General features: G+C 44.9%; 1 protein-coding gene across 1 annotated transcript in view; it reads right to left on the bottom strand.

The window, feature by feature from the left end:
- Positions 1-290: 290 nt before the first annotated feature.
- The window catches only part of LOC136580584 (ADP-ribosylation factor-like protein 13B), a 605,728-nt gene continuing 591,672 nt past the window's right edge, over positions 291-14,346 (bottom strand). Inside the window, exon 11 of the mRNA XM_066581246.1 lies at positions 291-914. Coding sequence (XP_066437343.1) covers positions 820-914 — 95 coding nt within the window. The 3' untranslated portion in view covers positions 291-819. The remainder of the gene's footprint in view (positions 915-14,346) is intronic.

Raw genomic sequence — 14,346 nt, 5'->3', positions numbered from 1 at the left:
AGGAGCAGTGCTCTGAGCTCCTGCCCCCTCTCTGCCTCATCTCCGCCCCTCTACACTATTTGCAAGTAGGAGAGGCAGGACGGGGGCGGGGCTAATTCTCAGAATTTAGCCCTGCCCCCGTCCCGACTCCTTTCATTGCAAATAGTGCAGAGGGGTGGAGAGGAGGCAGAGAGGTGGCGGGAGCTCAGTTCCTGCTCCTGGCTCTTCCATCCCCCCCCCCCTCGCAGATGAGGACACCATATATCGGCTCGGCATGGAAACCTAGCCGAAATACGGTCGTCTGAATCCACCCTCACTATTGACATAATTGAATTGCAAGCATTTTTTTTCACCTAATATGCCTTCTGAAGGCTGTTGTCCAAATTTGTAATTATAAATCTCTCTGTGCTATATTTTTTAAATTTCTGTAGCATCTGAAATCTAATATAAAGAAGCCTGCCCGTAGGTGGGAAAAAAGGACACACTATGTATTGTAAGAGGGCATTACACAGAATGACCTGGAGAGGGTGATAGACAGGCATTCTAATACCCGAGGTGAAAGAAATCTCCTATGGGTTAGGTAGGAAGTGAAATAAAAGGATCAATGAGCTGATATTGAAGGATCCTTATCCTAAAAATTAGCCAATTGATACTGTAATTCATGAAAATTCCTACAAAGTTAAGATCAGTTAATTACCTGAAGATAGGTCATGATTTATTGTGCAGATTATTCTTATGCTGCTACGTTTATTAAAAGTGTTGAAAGAATCGTTTTTGTGATATACAATTATATTTAAAAAATTTCATACACTGATATATTGGCACCATTGACAGGTTCTCTTATTGCAGTGGGCTAACTCCTTGGTTGCCAAGAGATGTTTTATTTCTTTGTTCTTGTTTCAGTTTGAGGGCATGCATAGCTTTTCGATAAAGATCTGCAGACAAAAAAGGAGTCAATATGACAGGGATAATGAATGTATATTTTTCATTGCAATAAGATTTTACATGTTACAACTAAGGACCCCACTATATTTTTCCTACAAGTATGAGTAGGTCTAAATTTTGAAAAATGTGTACATAAAATTATATATAAGAAGCTGATATACCGGGCTTCGCCCAAGTAAATTTGGTACTGGTGTTTATCTGGTGTTCACACGGGAAATCTTATGAAGTCGTGGTTACTTTAGAGATACCGGGAAAAACATATGTTCACCATTTTGCATGGTTCTTTGCGTTACCCAGGAATCGCCACGGGGAGGAAACCATGCAACGTTTCCTTTATACAAAATGACATCAGGAAGTGAGAGAATTAAATTCCATATGTAAAATTTGGACGCTAATTCTTTTGCACTTAGAAATGAATAATCAAGTTGGAAACCATTAACTTTTCCTATTTATGACATAATCAATGCCCGTGCCAAATTTCAAGTTTCTATGACACCAAGAAGTGAGCGATTTAGATTATGTACGTAAAATTTGGACGCTAATTCTTTTGCGCTTAGAATTGAATAGTCGAGTTGGGAGCCATTAGCTTTTCCTATTTATGACATAATCAATGCTCGTGCCAAATTTCACGTTTCTATGACACCTGAAAGTGAGAAAATTACATTCCGTACGTAAAATTTGGACGCTAATTCTTTTGCGCATAGAATTGAATAATCGAGTTGGGACTAGAGATGAGCGAATGTACTCGTCCGAGCTTGATACTCGTTCGAGTATTAGCGTTTTCGAGATGCTCGTTACTCGTGACGAGTACCACGCGATGTTCGGGTTACTTTCACTTTCATCTCTGAGACGTTAGCGCGCTTTTCTGGCCAATAGAAAGACAGGGAAGGCATTACAACTTCCCCCTGCGATGTTCAAGCCCTATACCACCCCCTGCAGTGAGTGGCTGGCGAGATCAGGTATCACCCGAGTATAAAAATCGGCCCCTCCCGCAGCTCGCCACAGATTTGTTCTGACATAGTTTAGGGAAAGTGCTGTCTTGGTGGAGTTGCTATAGGGAGAGCGTTAGGAGTATTTTAGGCTTCAAGAACCCCAACGGTCCTCCTTAGGGCCACATCTAACCGTGTGCAGTACTGTGGAGGCTGCTTTTTGCAGTGTTGCACATTTTTTTTTTTTTTTTGTATCGGCCGTGCAGAGCATTGCGCCCTGCAGTAATTAGACATAGTGCAGGGCCAGTAGTGGTGAGGCAGGGACAGAAGACATATATTGTGAGGCAGGGACAGAAGACATATATAGTGAGGCAGGGACAGAAGACATATATTGTGAGGCAGGGACAGAAGACATATATTGTGAGGCAGGGACAGAAGACATATATTGTGAGGCAGGGACAGAAGACATATATTGTGAGGCAGGGACAGAAGACATATTGATTGAATATAGGCAGTGGGCCTTTGCAAAAACATTTGGGGAAAAAAATCTATTTGGGCTGCCTGTGACTGTCCTCAGTGTACTGGGTCTGTGCTGGGTGTAGTAGTCCTCCTCATTCATACGCAGCCAGCTAAGTGTTACAGCAGGCTTGCGCAAAATTATTTCCTGGCGTTCCGTAAGCGAAGTCAGCCTCCAACCACAGGCCAATAAGCGGCACATTTAATTACAGCGTTCTGTTTCTGCACTACTGGTAATACACCATGCTGAGGGGTAGGGGTAGGCCTATAGGACGCGGGCGAGGACGCGGAGCCCCAAGTCAGGGTGTGGGCACAGGCCGAGCCAGTGCGGTGGCCAGGGGTAGAGGCAGGGCCAGACCGAATAATCCACCAACTGTTTCCCAAAGCGCCCCCTCGCGCCATGCCACCTTGCAGAGGTCAAGGTGCTCTACGGTGTGGCAGTTTTTCACAGAGACGCCTGACGACCGACGAACAGTGGTGTGCAACCTTTGTCGTGCCAAGATCAGCTGGGGAGCCACCAGCATGCGCAGGCATATGATGGCCAAGTTCCCCACAAGGTGGGACGAAGGCCGTTCACCGCCTCCGGTTTGCACCACTGCCTCTCCCCGCTGTGCCCCAACTTGCCACTGAGATCCAACCCCCCTCTGAGGACACAGACACTACCGTCTCCTGGCCTGCACCCACACCCTCACCTGCACTGTCATCGGCCCCATCCAGCAATGTCTCTCAGCGCAGCGTCCAGACGTCGCTAGCGCCACTGTTTGAGCGCAAGCGCAAGTACGCCGCCACGCACGCTCAAGCGTTAAACGTGCACATTGCCAAATTGATCAGCCTGGAGATGCTGCCGTATAGGCTTGTGGAAACGGAGGCTTTCAAAAGCATGATGGCGGCGGCGGTGGCGGCCCCGCGCTACTCAGTTACCACTACTTTTTCCGATGTGCCATCCCAGCCCTGCACGACCACGTCTCCCGCAACATTGTACGCGCCCTCACCAACGCGGTTACTGCCAAGGTCCACTTAACAACAGACACGTGGACAAGCACAGGCGGGCAGGGCCACTATATCTCCCTGACGGCACATTGGGTGAATTTAGTGGAGGCTGGGACAGAGTCAGAGCCTGGGACCGCTCACGTCCTACCCACCCCCCCGAATTGCGTGCCCCAGCTCGGTGGTGGTATCTGCGGCGGTGTATGCTTCCTCCACTAAACCACCCTCCTCCTCCTCCTACGCAATCTCTGTCTCGCAATCAAGATGTGTCAGCAGCAGCAGCACGTTGCCAGCAGTCAGTGTCGCGTGGCGTGGTAGCACAGCGGGGGGCAAGCGTCAGCAGGCCGTGCTGAAACTACTCAGCTTAGGAGAGAAGAGGCACATGGCCCACGAACTGCTGCAGGGTCTGACAGAGCAGACCGACCGCTGGCTTGCACCGCTGAGCCTCCAACCGGGCATGGTCGTGTGTGACAACGGCCATAACCTGGTGGAGGCTCTGCAGCTCGGCAGCCTCACGCACGTGACATGCCTGGCCCATGTCTTTAATTTGGTGGTTCAGTGCTTTCTGAAAAAGCTACCCACACTTGTCATACCTGCTCGGAAAGGTGCGCCGGGTCAGCGCACATTCCCGCAACTCCAAGACGACGCTGCCACCCTGCGGACCCTGCAACATCGGTTTCATCTGCCAGCGCACCGATTGCTGTGCGACGTGCCCACACAGTGGAACTCTACACTCCACATGTTGGCCAGGCTCTATGGTAGAGCTATTGCGGAATACCAACTCCAACATGGGCGGCGTAGTGGGAGTCAGCCTCCTCAATTCTTTACAGAAGAGTGGGCCTGGTTGGCAGACATCTGCCAGGTCCTTGGAAACTTTGAGGAGTCTACCCAGATGCTGAGCGGGAATTCTGCAATCATTAGCGTCACCATTCCTCTGCTATGCCTCTTGAGAAGTTCCCTGCAAAGCATAAAGGCAGACGCTTTGCACTCGGAAACGGAGGCGGGGGAAGACAGTATGTCGCTGGATAGTCAGAGCACCCTCATATCTATATCTCAGCGCGTTGAGGAGTAGGAGGAGTAGGAGGATGAGGAGGAGGAAGAGACAGCTTGGCCCACTGCTGAGGGTACACATGCTGCTTGCCTGTCATCCTTTCAGCGTGTATGGCCAGAGGAGGAGGAGGAGGAGGATCCTGAAAGTGATCTTCCTAGTGAGGACAGCCATGTGTTGCGTACAGGTACCCTGGCACACATGGCTGACTTCATGTTAGGATGCCTTTCTCGTGACCCTCGCGTTACACGCATTCTGGCCACTACGGATTACTGGGTGTACACACTGCTCGACCCACGGTATAAGGAGAGCCTTTCCACTCTCATTCCCGAAGAGGAAAGGGGTTCGATAATGATGCTATACCACAGGGCGCTGGTGGACAAACTGATGGTAAACTTCCCATCCGACAGCTCTAGTGGCAGAAGGCGCAGTTCCGAGGTCCAGGTAGCAGGGGAGGCGCAGAGATCAGGCAGCATGTACAGCGCAGGCAGGGGACCATTATCCAAGGCCTTTGCCAGCTTTATGGTTCCCCAGCAAGACTGTGTCACCGGTCCCCAGTCAAGGCTGAGTTGGCGGGAGCACTGTAAAAGGATGGTGAGGGAGTACGTAGCCGATCGCACGACCGTCCTCGTTGACGCCTCTGCCCCCTACAACTACTGGGTGTCGAAGCTGGACACGTGACCTGAACTCGCGCTGTATGCCCTGGAGGTGCTTGCTTGTCCTGCGGCTAGCGTCTTGTCAGAGAGTGTGTTTAGTGCGGCTGGGGGAATTATCACGGATAAGCGTACCCACCTGTCAACCGACAGTGCCGACAGGCTTACACTCATCAAGATGAACAAAGCCTGGATTTCCCCAGACTTCTCTTCTTCAGCAGCGGACAGCAGCGACAGCTAAGCAATACGTAGGCTGCACCCGCGGATGGAAGCATCGTTCTCTATCACCATCAAAAACGGGGACCTTTTTGCTTCATCAATCTGTGTATAATATTCCTCCTCCTCCTCCTGAAACCTGACGTAATCACGCCGAACGGGCAATTTTTCTTAGGCCCACAAGGCTCAGTCATATAATTATTGCAAACAATTTTTATACGTTTCAATGCTCATTAAAGCGTTGAAACTTTCACCTCAACCAATTTTTATTTTAACTGGGCTGCCTCCAGGCCTAGTTACCAATTAAGCCACATTAACCAAAGCGATTAATGGGTTTCACCTGCCCTCTTGGTTGGGCATGGGCAATTTTTCTGAGGTACATTATTACTGTTGGTACACCAATTTTTGGGGGCCCTCGCCTACAGTGTAATCAAATTAATTTTTAGCCCACCTGCATTACAGCTGACGTTACATCAGCTGTGTTGGGCACTGCAATGGGATATATTTATGTACCGCCGGTGGCTTCCTGGCACCCACCCATGCTGTGGGTCCACATGGAGTTGTTACTACATCTGTCCACTTGTAAAGAACCCCAGTCTGACTGGGGCATGCAGTGTGGGCCGAAGCCCACCTGCATTAAGCACGACATTACCTCAGCTGTGATGGGCAATGCAATGGGATATATTTATGTACCGCCAGTGGGTTCCAGGGAGCCACCCATGCTGTGGGTGCACACGGAATTCCCATTGCGGAGTTGTACCTGGCTGTGACTATTTATAAAAAACCGCTGTCTGACTGGGGCATGCAGACACCTTGACAGAATGAATAGTGTGTGGCACATAGGTTCCCCATTGCTATGCCCACGTGTGCAGCTCCTGATGGAGGTGGCACAGGATTGGATTTCTCATTGCTTCTGTACAGCATTGTGGGCTATCGCCCCGCCCCTTTTTAAAGAGGGTCGCTGCCTAGCCGTGCCAACCCTCTGCAGTGTGTGCCTGCGGTTCCTCCTCATGGCAGACGCACTTATAAATAGACATGAGTGTGGCGTGGCATGAGGGAAGCTGAAGGCTGCGCAGGGACAGTTTGGTGTGCGCTGTGGACACTGGGTCGTGTGTGTGTGTGTGTGTGGGGGGGGGGGGGTTGGGCAGCATGTAACCCAGGAGAAGTGGCAGCGGAGTGTCATGCAGGCAGTGATTGTGCTTTGTTGGAGGTAGTGTGGTGCTTAGCTAAGGTGTGCATTGCTAATGAGGGCTTTTCAGAAGTAAAAATTGTTGGGAGGGGGGGGGGGCCCTCTCTTGCTGCTAGTGTGGCTTAATAGTGGGACCTGGGAACTTGAGATGCAGCCCAACATGTAGCCCCTCGCCTGCCCTATCCGTTGCTGTGTCGTTCCCATCACTTTCTTGAATTGCCCCGATTTTCACAAATGAAAACCTTAGCGAGCATCGGCGATATACAAAAATGCTTGGGTCGCCGATTGACTTCAATGGGGTTCGCTACTCGAAACGAACCCTCGAGCATCGCGATAATTTCGTCCCGAGTAACGAGCACCCGAGCGTTTTGGTGCTCGCTCATCTCTAGTTGGGACCCATTAGCTTTTCCTATTTATGACCTAATTAATGCTCATGCCAAATTTCATGCTTCAATGACACCGGAAAGTGAGAAAATTACATTCCGTACGTAAAATTTGGACGCTAATTCTTTTGCGCATAGAATTGAATAATCAAGTTGGGACCGCTTTACTTTTCTTTATTTATGACATATCCAATACCCGTGCCAAATTTTAAGTTTCTATGACATTGGGAAGTGAGAGATTTAGATTATGTACGTTAAATTTCAATGCTAATTCTTTTGCGCTAGAATTGATCGATTTGGGACCCAATTACTTTTCCTATTTTGGACATATCCTATGCTTGTGCCAAAAGTCATGTTTCTATGGCATCGGGAAGTTGGAGAACTTTTGGCGACTGTCAATGAGTCTGTCAGGGCTTTCGTCTTATATATATGTATAACCATGCGACGTTTCCTTTATGTAAAATGACATCAGGAAGTGAGAAAATTAGATTCCATATGTAAAATTTGGACACTAATTCTTTTGCACTTAGAATTGAATTATGGAGTTGGGACCCATTAGCTTTTCCTATTTATGACATATTCAATGCTCGTGCCAAATTTTAAGTTTCTATGACATTGGGAAGTGAGAGATTTAGATTATGTACGTTAAATTTCGACGCTAATTCTTTTGCGCTAGAATTGAATAATCGAGTTGGGACCCAATTACTTTTCCTATTTTGTAGATAATCTATTCTTATGCCAAAATTCATGTTTCTACGACATCGGGAAGTTGGAGAACTTTTGGCGAGTGAGTGAGTTAGTGAGTCAGTGAGGGCTTTCGTCTTTATATATAGACTAGCTGATATACCCGGCTTCGCCCGAGTTAATTTGGTACTGGTGTTTATCTGGTGTTCACACGGAAAATCTTATGAAGTTGTGGTTACTTTAGAGATACCGGAAAAACATATGTTCACCATTTTGCATAGTTCTCTGCGTTACCCAGGAAACATCATGGGAAGGTAACCATGCAAAGTTTCCTTTATATAAAATGACATCAGGAAGTGAGAGAATTAGATTTCATACGTAAAATTTGGACGCTAATTCTTTTGCACTTAGAATTGAATAATTGAGTTGAGACCCATTAACTTTTCCTATTTATGACATAATCAATGCCCGTGCCAAATTTCACATTTCTATGACACCGGAAAGTGAGAAAATTACATTCCGTATGTAAAATTTGGACGCTAATTCTTTTGCGCTTAGAATTGAACAATCGAGGTGGGACCCATTAACTTTTCCTATTTATGACATATTCAATGCCCGTGCCAAATTTCACGTTTCTATGACATTGGGAAGTGAGAGATTTAGATTACGTACGTAAAATTTTGACTCTAATTCTTTTGCGCTAGAATTGAATAATCGAGTTGGGACCCAATTACTTTTCCTATTTTGGAGATAATCTTTGCTAGTGCCAAAATTCATGTTTCTACGACATCGGAAAAATGGAGAACTTTTGGCGAGTCAGTGAGTGAGTAAGTGAGAGACAGTCAGTCAGTGAATGAGTCAGTGAGGGCTTTCAGCTTTATATACACTACCGTTCAAAAGTTTGGGGTCACATTGAAATGTCCTTATTTTTGAAGGAAAAGCACTGTACTTTTCAATGAAGATAACTTTAAACTAGTCCTAACTTTAAACAAATGCACTCTATACATTGCTAATGTGGTAAATGACTATTCTAGCTGCAAATGCCTGGTTTGTTGTGCAATATCTACAAAGGTGAATAGAGGCCCATTTCCAGCAACTATCACTCCAGTGTTCTAATGGTACAATGTGTTGGCTCATTGGCTCAGAAGGCTAATTGATGATTAGAAAACCCTTGTGCAATCATGTTCACACATCTGAAAACAGTCTAGCTCGTTACAGAAGCTACAAAACTGACCTTCCTGTGAGCAGATTGAGTTTCTGGAGCATCACATTTGTGGGGTCAATTAAACGCTCAAAATGGCCAGAAAAAGAGAACTTTCATCTGAAACTTGACAGTCTATTCTTGTTCTTAGAAATGAAGGCTATTCCATGCGAGAAATTGCTAAGAAATTGAAGATTTCCTACAACGGTGTGTACTACTCCCTTCAGAGGACAGCACAAACAGGCTCTAACCAGAGTAGAAAAAGAAGTGGGAGGCCGCGTTACACAACTAAGCAAGAAGATAAGCACATTAGAGTCTCTAGTTTGAGAAACAGACGCCTCACAGGTACCCAACTGGCATCTTCATTAAATAGTACCCGCAAAACACCAGTGTCAACATCTACAGTGAAGAGGCGGCTGCGGGATTTTGGGCTTCAGGGCAGAGTGGCAAAGAAAAAGCCATATCTGAGACTGGCCAATAAAAGAAAAAGATTAAGATGGGCAAAAGAACACAGACATTGGACAGAGGAAGACTGGAAAAAAGTGTTGTGGACGGATGAATCCAAGTTTGAGGTGTTTGGATCACAAAGAAGAACGTTTGTGAGACGCAGAACAAATGAAAAGATGCTGGAAGAATGCCTGACGCCATCTGTTAAGCATGGTGGAGGTAATGTGATGGTCTGGGGTTGCTTTGGTGCTGGTAAGGTGGGAGATTTGTACAGGGTAAAAGGGATTCTGAATAAGGAAGGCTATCACTCCATTTTGCAACGCCATGCCATACCCAGTGGACAGCGCTTGATTGGAACCAATTTCATCCTACAACAGGACAATGACCCTAAACACACCTCCAAATTGTGCAAGAACTATTTACAGCAGAAGCAGGCAGCTGGTATTCTATCGGTAATGGAGTGGCCAGCGCAGTCACCAGATCTGAACCCCATTGAGCTGTTGTGGGAGCAGCTTGACCGTATGGTACGCCAGAAGTGCCCATCCAACCAATCCAACTTGTGGGAGATGCTTCTAGAAGCGTGGGGTGCAATTTCACAAGCTTACCTCAACAAATTAACAGCTAGAATGTCAAAGGTGTGCAATGCTGTAATTGCTGCAAAAGGAGGATTCTTTGACGAAAGCAAAGTTTGATGTAAAAACAATGTTATTTCAAATACAAATCATTATTTCTATCCTTGTCAATGTCTTGACTCTATTTTCTATTCATTTCACAACGCATGGTGGTGAATAAGTGTGACTTTTCATGGAAAACACAAAATTGTTTGGGTGACCCCAAACTTTTGAACGGTAGTGTATATATAGACTAGCTGATATACCTGGCTTCGCCTGAGTTAATTTGGTACTGATGTTTATCTGGTGTTCACATGGAAAATCTTATGAAGTTGTGGTTACTTTAGAGATACTGAGGAAAAACATATGTTCACCATTTTGCATAGTTCTCTGCGTTACCCAGGAAACACCACGTGGAGGTAACCATGCGACGTTTCCTTCATGTAAAATGACATCAGGAAGTGAGAGAATTAGATTACGTACATAAAATTTGGACACTAATTCTTTTGCGCTTAGAATTGAATAATCGAGTTGGGAGTTGGGACCCATTAACTTTTCATATTTATGACACAATCAATGCTTGTGCCAAATTTCATGTTTCTATGACATTGGGAAGTGAGAGATTTAGATTATGTACGTAAAATTTGGACGCTAATTCTTTTGCGCATAGAATTGAATAATGGAGTTGGGACCCATTAGCTTTTCCTATTTATGACATAATCAATGCTCGTGCCAAATTTCCCGTTTCTATGACACCGGAAAGTGGGAAAATTACATTCCGCACGTAAAATTTGGAGAGCTAAATCTTTTGCGCATAGAATTGAATAATCGAGTTGGGACCCATTAGCTTTTCCTATTTATGACATAATCAATGCTCGTGCCAAATTTCCCGTTTCTATGACACTGGAATGTGAGAAAATTAGATTCCGTACGTAAAATTTGGACGCTAATTCTTTTGCGCATAGAATTGAATAATCAAGTTGGGACCTATTAACTGTTCCTATTTATGACATAATCAATGCTCGTGCCAAATTTCATGTTTCTATGTCACCAGAAAGTGAGAAAATTACATTCCGCTCGTAAAATTTGGACGCTAATTCTTTTGCGAATAGAATTGAATAATCGAATTGGGACCCATTAGCCTTTCCTTTTTATGACATAATCAATGCTCCTGCCAAATTTCACGTTTCTATGACATTGGGAAGTGAGAGATTTAGATTATGTACGTAAAATTTTGACGCCAATTCTTTTGCGCATAGAATTGAATAATCGAGTTGGGACCCATTAACTTTTCCTAGTTAGGACGTAATCAATGCTCGTGCCAAATTTCCCGTTTCTATGACATTGGGAAGTGAGTGATTTAGATTATGTACGTTAAATTTCGACGACAATTCTTTTGCGCTAGACTTGAGTAATCGAGTTGGGATCCAATTTATTTACCTATTTTGGAGATAATCTATGCTTGCGCCAAATTTCATGTTTCTACGACATTGGGAAGTTGGAGAACTTTTGGCCAGTCAGTCAGTGAGTCAGTCAGTGAGGGCTTTAGATAGATAGATAGATATAGTTACACCTGACTAGTTGGCTCTCTTGGAATTCCATCAAAGAATCAAAACTTTTATTTAAAGACAAAATATTCAGATCTTCAGTAGTGTCTATATATGATCAGAGAATGTATTATTGATGAGAGTGCACTTCTGTAACTGAATTCTTTGATGGACTGTAAAGGTCCTAGTGAGTCCTCCATTGCACCCAATCAACTAATGAAGTGCCCTTCAAGTACTGCTTCTCAACTCTTCTGATATGTGTTTAAATAATAACTGTATGGCCCATAAGATAATTCTTGACTTAGTTTCCTCCATGGTCGCTCACCATCTTTGTAACTCTTCTCTGAACTTGCTCCAGTTTGTCTGTCTTTTTTAAAGTGGAGTACCCAGAGCTAGGCACAGTATTCCAGATGAGGTCTGACTAAGGAACAGTAGAGGGGAATAATGACCTCACGGGATCTAGACTCTATGCTTCTCTTAATACATCACAGAATTGTGTTTGCCTTTTTGGCTGCTGCATCACATTCTTTACTCATGTTCAGTCTATGATCTATTAGTATACCCAAGTCTTTTTCACATGTGCTGATTAGCCCAATTCCTCCCACTCTGTATGTGCTTTTTTCATTTTTCTTGCTCAGATGTAGGACTTTGCATTTTTCCTTGTTGAATACCATTCTGTTAGTCGCCGCCCACTGTGCAAGCTTTTCTAGATCTTTTGAATACTCTCTTTTCTAGTGTTAGCTATTCCTCCTAGCTTTGTGTCATTGGCAAATTTGATCAGTTTCCCATCAATTCTCTCCTCCAGATCATTTATAAAAATGTTGAACAACACTGGGTCTAGGACAGAGCCTTGTGGTACCCCACTTGATACTTTCTTCCACTTGGATGTGCAGCCATTTATGATCACTCTTTGAGTACAATAACTCAGCCAGTTGTGAATCTACCTAACAGTTGCTTTGTCAATCCCATATTTGGTCATTTTTTCAATAAGTATGGTATGAGATATTTTGTCAACTGCTTTACTAAAGTCAAGATATACTATATCCATGCATTTCCCTGATCAACCCAGTCAGTGATTCTGTCATAGAAGGAAATTAGACTTGTTTGTTACAAACCCATGCTGGCTCTGGTTAATTACTCCAATTTTACTGGAGTACTTGCATGCATGCTGTTTAATAATTTGTTCAAAGATCTTTCCCAGTATAAAGGTCAGGCTCACTGGCCTGTAGTTTCCTTGATACACATTCTTCCCTTTTTTGAAGATGGGGACATTTGCCCCTTTCCAATGTTCTGGGACTTCTCCTGTTCTCCAAGTATTTTCAAAGATTATGGCAAGTGGTTCAGCAATTACCTCCACTGCTTCCTTTAGTATCCTAGGATGGAATTCATCTGGACCTTGAGACTTGAATTCATTTAAGTTAGCTAAGTGCTCCCTCACCATCTCTCTGCTTATAGATACTTTGCATTCTTTTATTCCTCCAATAGCACAGGAAAGATCAGTTGATGTTCCTTACAGTAAGACGTTACATATAATGAGACATGGATCGACTTGCAAATTTTTATGGTATCATCTGTACAGCCATCAAAGGGTGACACTGCTACATTCGTTCTTTATGACATCATCATGTACTGCTGTTCTTAGTATGAGATATGTATTACAGGTACTCAATTGTAAGGGGTTACCCTAAGGAGGTAAACTTTGGCTATGGCAGCAGATGTGTCAAAAAAAAATTCAGCCAGAGGCAAAATTTATGCTAGATTATGGAACAGCTGAACTGAACATGCCCAAAGGATGCTTATTGATTGGCCAAGGCTCCCAAAATAAATTGACACATTTTATAAGAGTGGGCAGGGTGCATGGACAAAAGCCCAGAGTGCTGCAGACTCCAAGGGTGACAGTCTACAGGTGGCATTAGGACTGCAAGCGAGGGAATGTTCAACTTGCCGCTTTGCCTTATTGAATACTGCGATCTAAGGCAAAAGCCATCAGGAGGACAGAGTGTGGGACCCTGCTGCAGAGCAAACAAATCAAGACCGAAGAGGGTTAACAAAGAGTTCATTGGTGGCAGGGTGTTTCTGAGGCAGGCCTGAGTAAAAACTACCAGGTGTGCACACCACTAGGGATAACCTAGTTAGTCGCAAGCCTGCTGCTAGTAGGGACAGAAACCTTAAAGGGGTTGTCCCGCGGCAGCAAGTGGGTCTATACACTTATGTATGGCCATATTAATGCACTTTGTAATGTACATTGTGCATTAATTATGAGCCATACAGAAGTTATCAAAAGTTTTTCACTTACCTGCTCCGTTGCTAGCGTCCTCGTCTCCATGGTTGCCGTCTAATTTTCGCCGTCTAATGGCCAAATTAGACGCGCTTGCGCAGTCCGGGTCTTCTGCTTTTCTCAATGGGGCTCTGTGTAGCTCCGTGTAGCTCCGCCCCGTCACGTGCCGATTCCAGCCAATCAGGAGGCTGGAATCGGCAATGGACTGCACAGAAGCCCTGCGGTCCACCGAGGAAGAAGATCCCGGCGGCCATCTTCAACCGGTAAGTAAGAAGTCACCGGAGCGCAGGGATTCAGGTAAGCGCTGTCCGGTGTTCTTTTTTAACCCCTGCATCGGGGTTGTCTCGCGCCGAACGGGGGGGGGTTTGAAAAAAAAAAAAAAAACCCGTTTCGGCGCGGGACAACCCCTTTAATGATCATTCATTCAGCCGTCAATATTTCTGGACCTAAATACTTGAGAGTGAAATAAAAACAGAGCTCATTTACACACCCATAAGCACATTTAGATCATGCAAACATGTGACGTTTGCCTGGCCAAAATCGCTTATGCGTGCGTTCTTTGACAGCTCCGGCATGTGTGTGCACAAATGTACTGCGTTTTTGCACACATAAATACATCCGAAATCACATTGATTTTATGTTTTATATTTGCAGCGAATATGCATGTTATCTGCATATGCCATACACATTTACGCACACTCGCATTAATTTCATTGGGGTGTTGCAGTGCGCA

Source organism: Eleutherodactylus coqui, chromosome 10, assembly GCF_035609145.1.
Source record: "Eleutherodactylus coqui strain aEleCoq1 chromosome 10, aEleCoq1.hap1, whole genome shotgun sequence".
NCBI lineage: Eukaryota > Metazoa > Chordata > Amphibia > Anura > Eleutherodactylidae > Eleutherodactylus > Eleutherodactylus coqui.
The sequence above is the reverse complement of the archived record's forward strand: the minus strand, read 5'-3'. Positions and strand labels throughout refer to the sequence as shown.